Source organism: Arachis stenosperma, chromosome 1 (assembly GCF_014773155.1).
Source record: "Arachis stenosperma cultivar V10309 chromosome 1, arast.V10309.gnm1.PFL2, whole genome shotgun sequence".
Taxonomy (NCBI): Eukaryota; Viridiplantae; Streptophyta; class Magnoliopsida; order Fabales; family Fabaceae; genus Arachis; species Arachis stenosperma.
The window spans coordinates 115,670,972-115,681,229 of record NC_080377.1 but is presented as its reverse complement, the minus strand read 5'-3'; the positions used below and the strand labels follow the sequence as shown (position 1 = coordinate 115,681,229).

Here is a 10,258-nt window from a genome sequence, read left to right as displayed (position 1 = left end):
CCATAACAGAACATGATTTGGGCGTTTAATGCCACTTTTTCTCCCTTTTCTGGCGTTTGAACGTCAGAACTGGCGTCCACTGGGCGTTTAACGCCAGTTTTTCACCCTTTTCTGGTGTTTAGACGCCAGAATCATTCCTCTCTGGACTCTTACTATCCTCAGAGGAATTTTGGGTAGCAGTCTGCTCATCCTCGATTATTTGTTCTTTTCTTGGCTTTCTGCTGCTTTGAGTTGAGGTATTCAATATTTTTTCACTCCTTAATTGAACTGCTTGGCACTCTTCTGTTATCTATTTTGATAACTATCGTCTTGTTTGGTCAAGTTGTGCTTCCATGTTCCTGTTAGCATCCTTAGTGTCTTGTAACATCTCTTTAAATTCTGCCAACTGTTCTGTCAGATAACATAAATGCTGATTGATTTCAGCAACTTGTTCTAGAGGATTAAGTTCAGTGGATACTGCCTTAGCCTCTTCTTTTATGGATGACTCACTACTTAAGTACAAATGCCAATTTCTAGCAACTGTATCAATGAGCTCTTGAGCCTCTTCAATTGTTTTTCTCATGTGTATAGATCCACCAGCTAAGTGGTCTAGAGATATATGAGCTTTTTCTGTAAGCCCGTAGTAGAAGATGTCTAACTGCACCCACTCTGAAAATATTTCAGAGGGGCATTTCCTTAGCATCTCTCTGTACCTCTCTCAGGCATTGTAAATGGATTCATTATCCTCTTGTTTAAAGCCTTGAATGTCCAGCCTTAGTTGTGTCATCCTCTTAGGAGGGAAATATTGATTCAGGAACTTGTCTGACAACTGTTTCCATGTTCTTATGTTGGCCTTAGGTTGGTTATTTAACCACCTCTTAGCTTAGTCTTTTACAGCAAATAGAAACAGTAATAATCTGTAGATATCCTGATCTACTTTCTTATCATGTACTGTGTCAGCAATTTGTAAGAACTGTGCCAGAAACTCAGTTGATTCTTCTTGTGAAAGACCGAAATACTGGCAATTTTACTGCACTATGATAATGAGCTGCGGATTCCACTCAAAACTACTGACTCCGATGGACGGTATACAGATATTACTCCCATACGAAGCAGTAGTGGGGTTAGCATATGACCCCAGAGTCCTTCTGGACTGTTCATTTCCACTTAGGTCCATGATGGAGAAAGGGAGATGACGTGAATTTAGTTTATTTATTTTATTATTTTTATTAAAAAAATTTTTAAAAAAATATCATAAATAAAAAAACTAAAATGAATAAAAAAAGATTTGAAAATATTTTATGATGATTTTCGAAAAAGTGAGGAGAGAGAAAGTGGTTAGGATGTTTTTGAAAAAGATATGATTTTAAAAATCTTAAAAGGATATAATTTAAAAAATTTTGACCAAGTCAACCCAAGAGATTCGAAAATTATGAGCAATTAAAGGAAAATAATTTTTTTATTTTTGAATTTTATTATGAAAGAGAAAAACACACAAAAGACACAAGACTTAAAATTTTTAGATCTAATGCTCCTTGTTTTCGAAAATTTTGGAGGGAAAACAAGAGCATGAGGAAGATCCTCATCAAGAAATCCCTAAGATGCCTCAAGGGATGCAATTTCCTCCACACAAATATTGGGAACAACTCAACACCTCCTTGGAAGGCTTGAGTTACAACATGGACCAACTAAGGGTGGAGCACCAAGAGCACTCCATCATTCTCCATGAGATTAGTGAAGATCAAAGAGCTATGAGGGAGGAGCAACAAAGGCAAGGAAGAGACATAGAGGAGCTTAGGCGCTCCATTGGTTCTTCAAGAGGAAGACGCCACCCACACTAAGGTGGACTCATTCCTTAATCTCCTTGTCTATTTATTTTCTATTTTCAGTTTTTGAGCTTCATGTTTGTCTATGTTTGTGTCTTCATTACATGATCATTAGTGTCTAGTGTCTATGTCTTAAAGCTATGAATAACTCCATGAATCCTTCACCTCTCTTAAATGAAAAATGTGCTTAATTACAAAAGAACAAGAAGTACTTGGATTTCAAATTTTATCTTGAAATTAGTTTAATTATTTTGATGTGGTGGCAATACTTTTTATTTTTTGAATGAATGCTTGAACAGTGCATATTTTTTATAGTGAAGTTTATAAATGTTAAAATTGTTGGCTCTTGAAAGAATGATGAACAAAGAGAAATATTATTGATAATCTGAAAAATCATGAAATCGATTCTTGAAGCAAGAAAAAACAGTGAAAAAAAGTAGTGAAAAAAAAGAAATAAAAAGAAAAAGCAAGCAGAAAAAGCCAATAGCCCTTTAAACCAAAAGGCAAGGGTAAAAAGGATCCAAGACTTTGAGCATTAATGGATAAAAGGGTCCAAGGAAATAAAATCTAAGCCTAAGCGGCTAAATCAAGCTGTCCCTAACCATGTGCTTGTAGCATGCAGGTCCAAGTGAAAAGCTTGAGACTGAGTGGTTAAAGTCGATATCCAAAGTAAAAAGAGTGTGCTTAAGAGCTCTGGACACCTTTAATTGGGGACTTTAGCAAAGCTGAGTCATAATCTGAAAAGGTTCACCCAGTTATGTGTTTGTGGAATTTATATATCCGGTGGTAATACTGGAAAACAAAGTGCTTAGGGCCACGGCCAAGACTCATAAAGTAGCTGTGTTCAAGAATCAACATACTTAATTAGGAGAATCTTCGCGGGTACCACAGTCCGAACCCAGTCTAAACTCCGCACCAGACCCCACCGACCCAGCTCCGCCTGCTGCCCCTGACCCTGACGTTTACCATCCTTTACTGGATGACAACACTCGTCGCGCCGAACTAGATGAGCGCGCGGGGTTTCATTTTGTGGGGTTGTCGGAATCTCAGAAAGAAAAAGTGCTGGACGCACAAGTAAAAATAGAAAGGGCCATTGAGAAAGCTCTGCTCTCCGACGGGTATTCCCGGGATGAGCTGAATGAACTGAACAAACGAAATGAAATTCGGGGGTTTTTGTTCTACCCCAAGGGGAAACTTCTTTCTTTTAAGAAATACGACTCTTATGTCAAAGAGGTGGAATTTGGGACCCACAGGTCCCGACCCTATCATAATCTTATAGATGCCATCTGTTCGTCTAATCTATTTTTGACAAAAGTGAAAAAAATAAAGAGGTGGGAATTAGGAAAAGTGTGGGATCAGTGGGGGGGGAGAAGGTGAAGCAGCTCCCTGGGCTTGGCTGGCTTGATTGCCGTTGGTGGTTGTGGCGGGAATGAATGAGGGGCAAGGTTAAAAATCGAATTAGTAGTAGATATACACACCAATTAAATTGAATATAGGATCAATGGTACTGCTTTCTATGCTATGCTATGATGTAAAGGATATGTGGGTTTAAGATTCTTGCCGGGGGTTGTAGTTTTTATTTGAGCCCTCAAATAAGAACGAGGCCCGTCCCAGAAATGGGGCGGGGAAGGAGAAGTGGGCATGTGGGTCTCCTTCACTTTACTATTTCTCTTTTTTAGGAGGAAGATTTCCCACAACGAAAGACCAAGAATGGCCTCTTTGAAAGAAGACGACAGACATGCTGGGAAGGAAAAGAAAGGAGATGTGGCCTAAGTAGGTACAACAAAAGGTACTAGTATGGGTGCAATATGCGATTGAAAGCTCTTTTTTGGCAGGTTTCATAATTTGCTAATCCGATCTTATAAGTTGGCTTATCTTAGGCCACCGACTGAGATGATGGCTTGAAAGCCGGGTAGAAATAAGACCAATCGAAAACCTTGGAAGCAACAAATCGCGGGGCGTAAGCTGTTGAATAAGCTGTGGGTCTTGAGGCAGATGTGGCATCTTCTGAACCACCGTAGTTAGGGGGAAAAAGCTCATCTTTTTTCAATGCAACCAGAGGGCTCTTAGTACGCTAACGCTACTACCTGCCCAGTAAGAGGATGTTTTTAGGTTTATGTCGTCAAAAGAAAGGGCTTCCCTATCAACACAAAGAATAAATAAAATAAGGATTGGATTTCATCAAGAAAAGACAAAAACCGCATTGAGTGGGGCCTGCCTTAAAATAGCCCTTACAGAGCTTCTCTATCAAGAGCTGCTAGTTGGTGGTTGAGGAGTAATAGGTTCCGCATAAGCTACATTTCGTGGGAGAGGCACCTTTGCAGTACTTCCGAACTCGTCTTTCATCTACAGACATTGGGTCGCTAAAGCCAATAGTTCGGTGCCCGAATACTCATCTTTGGTTGCAGCTTCGGCTGAAGCCTCTGCTTCATCCTTCCTCACCATCCTCGACTACTGGTCGGGCAACGATTCCGGTTAAAGATTTCGCCTTTACCTACCCACCGATTCTTTTGAGAAGAATGAATTCAGAAGCCACACAATACTAAAGAGCGCACCGCAGCTCGCAACGCAATAGCGCGCTCCCTTCCCTTAACGCTATAACCGCGCTCTCGCATGGGCTGCTTGCTCTGCTGTTCGCGCGGTTCCTGCCTTCGCTGCTTCTAGCACTGTGCCTAATAAAGCACAGGGCTTCTCTTTTTATGGCTCACATTCATTAAGAAGGTGGATACCTCGGTTAGTTTTTTGGGACCATGTCCCATCAGTGAGGGACCTCTCAACCGGTTGGTTTCAGAATGCCTATACATGTCATGTGTCACATAAACGGGGTACAAGGACCCCGTGGGCTTGAGAGCCTGATATGAATCCCAATTTGATTCATATGATTTGAGTTTCCATTATTGAACTTTTATTCTATGTCAGGATTGATGGTGAGAGCTTAAAGTCATATACGTTGCATTGGCCAATCGTTGGCAGGAGTATGAACCCCTTATAAGTTACTATCGTGATAATGGAGTCCGACTTCTTGCTTGTGGTACACCATCTGAGGTATCTCTTTTAAAAGCATTTGGCAACTTGTCCATCCAAAGCTCTAGGAATAGAGTCAGAGAAGTCTATCTAATGGATGGAATCGACTAAGATTTGATCCAGTGCTCTTTCTGACTTCAAACTATTGGCTGGGAAAACTATAAATAATGGCATGTTGTGTATAGAGTTCGCGGGAAGGAAGATTGCTTTCGCCTATTAGAGCAGAGGACAGCAAACCAAGAAAAATTCCTAGATGATTTCGATTGACATTTCGGGCTTCAGGTATTCACAAGATTCCTCCGGGCTTTCACGCCTTAGGCCAACAACTCTAATCACTGACTGACAAATCCCCTTCTACTTAATTGAATGTCAATGTTTTCTTTCAATTGTTGGCTGCTGTTGTTGAAGAGGTTTCTCCTGCAATGGATATTGGCCGATCTACTTCATTTGTTTAAGTGGAAAGCTAGGGATCACAAATTCTTTCGCTTTTGGCCTTTGCCAGAGGTCAATTTGATCCTTCCTATATTCGCATGCCAGAAGGTTAGGATAGCTGGAAAGAAGTCCGTTACTCTCTAGTTTCAACCATTGGCAGGTAGGCCAGGGACTAACTTCAAGCTAGTCAAAAGTAGCTATGTTCATAAAGTAGCTGTGTTCAAAGGTAGGCCAGGGACTCATAAAGTAGCTGTGTTCAAGAATCAACATACTTAACTAGGAGAATCAATAACACTATCTAAAATTCTGAGTTCTTATAGATGCCAATCATTTTGAATTTCAATGGATAAAGTGAGATGCCAAAACTGTTCAGAGGCAAAAAGCTACTAGCCCCGCTCATCTAACTGGAACTAAATTTCATTGATATTGTGAGATTTATTGTATATTATCTTCTTTTTATCCTATTTGATTTTCAGTTGCTTGGGGACAAGCAACAATTTAAGTTTGGTGTTGTGATGAGCGGATAATTTATACGCTTTTTGGCATTATTTTTATATAGTTTTTAGTAGGATTTAGTTACTTTTTAGTATATTTTTATTAGTTTTTAAGCAAAATTCACATTTCTGGACTTTACTATGAGTTTGTGTGTTTTTTTGTGATTTCAGGTATTTTCTGGCTGAAATTGAGGGACCTGAGCATAAATTTGATTCAGAGGCTGACAAAGGAATGCTGATGCTGTTGGATTCTGACCTCCCTGCACTCGAAATAGAATTTTTGGAGCTACAAGAGTCCAAATAGCGCGCTCTTAACTGCGTTGGAAAGTAGATATCCAGGGCTTTCCAGCAATATATAATAGTCCACACTTTGCCCGAGTTTAGATGATGCAAACTGGCGTTTAACGCCAGCTTTCTGCCCTATTCTGGCGTTAAACGCCAGAAATAAGTTGCAAAGCAGAGTTAAACGCCAGAAACAAGTTACAAACTGGCGTTCAACTCCAAGGAATACCTCTACACGTGAAAGCTTCAATGCTCAGCCCAAGCACACACCAAGTGGGCCCGGAAGTGGATTTCTGTATCGTTTAACCCTAGTAACTAGTTTAGTATAAATAGAAATTTTTACTAGTGTATTCAGATCTCTGGATCTTGGAACATCTAGAACATCTTTTGATTATCTTTTGATCCTTTGATCACGTTTTGGGGGTTGGCCTCACAGCCATGCCTGGACCTTTATCGCTTATATATTTTCAACGGTGGAGTTTCTACGCACCATAGATTAAGGTGTGGAGCTCTGCTGTTCCTCGAGTATTAATGCAATTACTACTGTTTTCTATTCAATTCATGCTTATTCTTATTCTAAGATATTCATTCGCACTTCAACCTGATGAATGTGATGATCCGTGACACTCATCACTATTCTCACTTATGAACGCGTGCCTGACAAACACTTCCGTTCTACCTGCGAAAGCTAGAGTGTGTATCTCTTGGATTCCTGACCCACGACGCATGGTTGCCTCGCCTGACAACTGAGCCTTCCATTTCGTGAGATCAGAGTCTTCGTGGTATAATATAGAATCCATTGGCAGCATTCTTGAGATCCGAAAAGTCTAAACCTTGTCTGTGGTATTCCGAGTAGGATCTGGGATGGGATGACTGCGATGAGCTTCAAACTCGCGATTGTAGGGCGTGGTGACAGACGCAAAAGGATAGTAAATCCTATTCCTACATGATCGAGAACCAACAGCTGATTAGCCATACGGGAAACCATAGAGGACCTTTTTCATTGAGAGGATGGAAAGTAGCCATTGACAACGGTGACGCCCTACATACAGCTTGCCATAGAAAGGAGTATGAAAGCTGGATGAAGGCAGTAGGAAAGCAGAGATTCAGAAGGAATGACGCATCCCCATGCACTTATCTGAAATTCCCACCAATGAATTACATAAGTATCTCTATCTTTATTTTCTGTTTATTTATCTTTTAATCATTAAAACTCCATAACCCATTTGAATCCGCCTGACTGAGATTTACAAGGTGACCATAGCTTGCTTCAAGCCGACAATCTCCGAGGGATCGATCCTTACTCACGTAAGGTTTATTACTTGGACGACCTAGTGCACTTGCTGGTTAGTTATGCGAAATTGTGAAAAAGAGTGATATTACAATTGTACGTACCAAGTTGTTGACGCTATTAAAGATCACAATTTTGTGCACCAAATTTTTATAATTCGAATCAACCTAATTCGAATTAGCGTGGATATAATTCGAATCAGATTGATTCAAATTAGTGAGTGTGTGCATGTGTAAATAATTCGAATTAGTATAATTCAAATTAAATAGGAATGAAGTTTGAATCAGAATGATTCGAACTATATAAAAATATAAACTGATTAATTCATGAATTAACTTTTAATTGGAGTGATTTATGTAATTTTTTCATCCTTGTCTTAAGTTATTTGCCCACAATGTTATTTGTTTATTCAATTATATCTTCCAAGTTGTGCATATCCTTCCGGATTACAAGGTAGCAGGTACTGGTATAAACTTATAAATTATAATATAGTAGCAAAAACACGTGTTCCAACTTGGGTCGGCACAGCACACATAAGAAGCTACTTGAATATTTCTTATGATATTTATTAGTCAACACTCAATAGGAGTCATCACGAGTCATGTGACTGAATTTATGCTTCTCATTTGATTTAATTTTTTGATACAGGCCTTTCCACAGGTTATTAATTTTAAAACTACTGATCGAGTTTATTTAAGCTAATAAATATCCTAATTCCCCCAAAAGGATTCTGAAACTTAATTATTTGTTATTGAGTTGTTACTAGATAGCTAGATGCTTTTCGACGAAACACACATAAATTTCAATATTTAAACCAAACTAGATATCCAATAATCTATAAATAGTACACTATGCGTGTAATATGAGCAATTTAGTCACTACTGTAAAGTTATAGTATATATCAACTAATTCGTAAAAAAACTTGCAACACATATGCTTATTAACCTCTAAAAAACCTAAGCAAAAGTGTTATTCTGATCTTTTAAATCTCCGAAAGATATATGTAATAATACATGGTTAGCTTTTTTAAAAAAGAAAAGTACGCAGTAAATATAATGTAACTAGATGATTGGGTTTCTGAAAGAGAGTGTGGCTTAATTAATTATATTGATAAATAAAAATATTATTTGTATATTAAAATTAATTATTATATATTTATATATAAATATATATTATTTAATTTAATTTTAATATATAATTTATATTTTAATATATATTTTATACTAATAATTATTTTTAATAATAAATTTAATAATTTAATATTATTACTAATAAATTATTACTTTCCCTTAAAAAAATCCAATCATCTATCTTTATATTTTATTAATTTTCCTTTCAAAACCCCAACCATCTATTGTTGTATTTTATTATTGTTTCCTTTAAAAGTCTAACCATTTCTCGTTATATTTTATTACTTTTTCCAACAAAAGTCTAACCATTTATGAATTTAAATCTTTTAAATTTTAAATTTTTACTTTAAAAAATAAGATAAAATGTAATTTTTTATTTTTAAATATTTTTTTACATATTTTTTTAATTTTATTTATAAAATAAATCATGAGAGATCATATTTTTTCTTCTAAAATAAAATCTAAAATTTAAAAGATCTAAATCCACCGTCCATGCATCATTACAATATATGAATATATCACACACAAATTTCAAAAACTAAATTGATATATATTACATGAATTTTCAGGGACCAAATTATTGGTTGCCAAACCATACATACTATTAATTTGTCGATTTAGAAGCGATTAAGTTAAACGAAGAAATTAATCATACTAATTATTAATAATATAATTCTTGCGAAACGTTGAATAAGAAAGTTTATATTACACTATATTATGTAGGAAAAACCATCATCATTACAAAGTTTAATTAACGAGAATAAGAAAAAAAAAACTTAGACCTTGATTAGTAGAAAAACTTTTACGCACTAATCAATCGCACTAGCTAAGGGTCACAAGGATTGTACATGCATGCATGCGAAAAAAGAAATGTTGATGATCATCAGTTTCCTCCACCAACGCCATTATCAGCACCACCGATTCGGGTGATGAGGTAAAGCGCGTTGCTGGTGAGCATTCCTACGCTGTTCACTCTCTGCTTCACGTCCAACCCAACCTTGCCGTCGCTGCCGCCAAATCCGCTGATGCAAGAGTAACAGTTGGTCAAGGAGGTGCTAGTCCACGTCCGCGCGTTACTGAGGTGCCACTGGAACGACGCCGTTCCCACCCGCATGTTCTTCAACTCGGTCAGCGTCCGAGTCAACTCATCCACGGAGTCGGCAATCTGAAGCACGCAGTCCTTGAGAGCGGCTCGGTCGGTGGAAGGCGGCGCCTGTTGCTGCATCTGAGACTGAAGAGTGGTAACATATGTGGAGAGTGAGCGAGAGCGGGCCAGGCTAACCCTAACAGCGGCTTGAGCTAGATCCATCGGGGTGGCGGAACTAGTGGCGTATGGAGATAGGGTTTTGATGCAGAGCGCGGGGTACCTTGCGTGGCTGCACGATGAACGGAGCAGATCTTGCGCCGTCGCCGAGAACGACGACACAAACAAGATGAACAGGAGGATAAAATGGTAATTTCCGTTATGTGTTTGCATATTCTTAGTGTTGGTGTGTTGTGATGTTAATTGGAAGTGTGGATGTGGTGGTGCTACATATATGCATGCAAAGGGCCTTTTATATACCGCTACTACTAGGTACTTAAGTAGTAATTAATAATTAATTAATTAAAATTATTTTATCATAAACACTCCTATTTGTATGCTTTCCAAACGAACTTAGTTTTCATATTCTTCCAGTTAACGACAAACCTTCACCGACATCAAGTTACAAATGTGACAGTAAATACTATTAGGGAAAAGCTCTGCTTGTATCCTTTACAAGTCCTTTTAACAATAAACTCGCAAAACGCGCTGCAAAA

General features: G+C 38.0%; 1 protein-coding gene across 1 annotated transcript; it reads right to left on the bottom strand.

Annotated features, from left to right (window-relative positions):
- Window positions 1–9,341: 9,341 nt before the first annotated feature.
- Window positions 9,342–9,935, bottom strand: LOC130983905 (pectinesterase inhibitor 3-like). Its single transcript, XM_057907562.1, has one exon. The coding sequence runs from the start codon at window positions 9,933–9,935 to the stop codon at window positions 9,342–9,344; it is 594 nt and encodes a 197-aa protein (XP_057763545.1).
- Window positions 9,936–10,258: the final 323 nt, after the last annotated feature.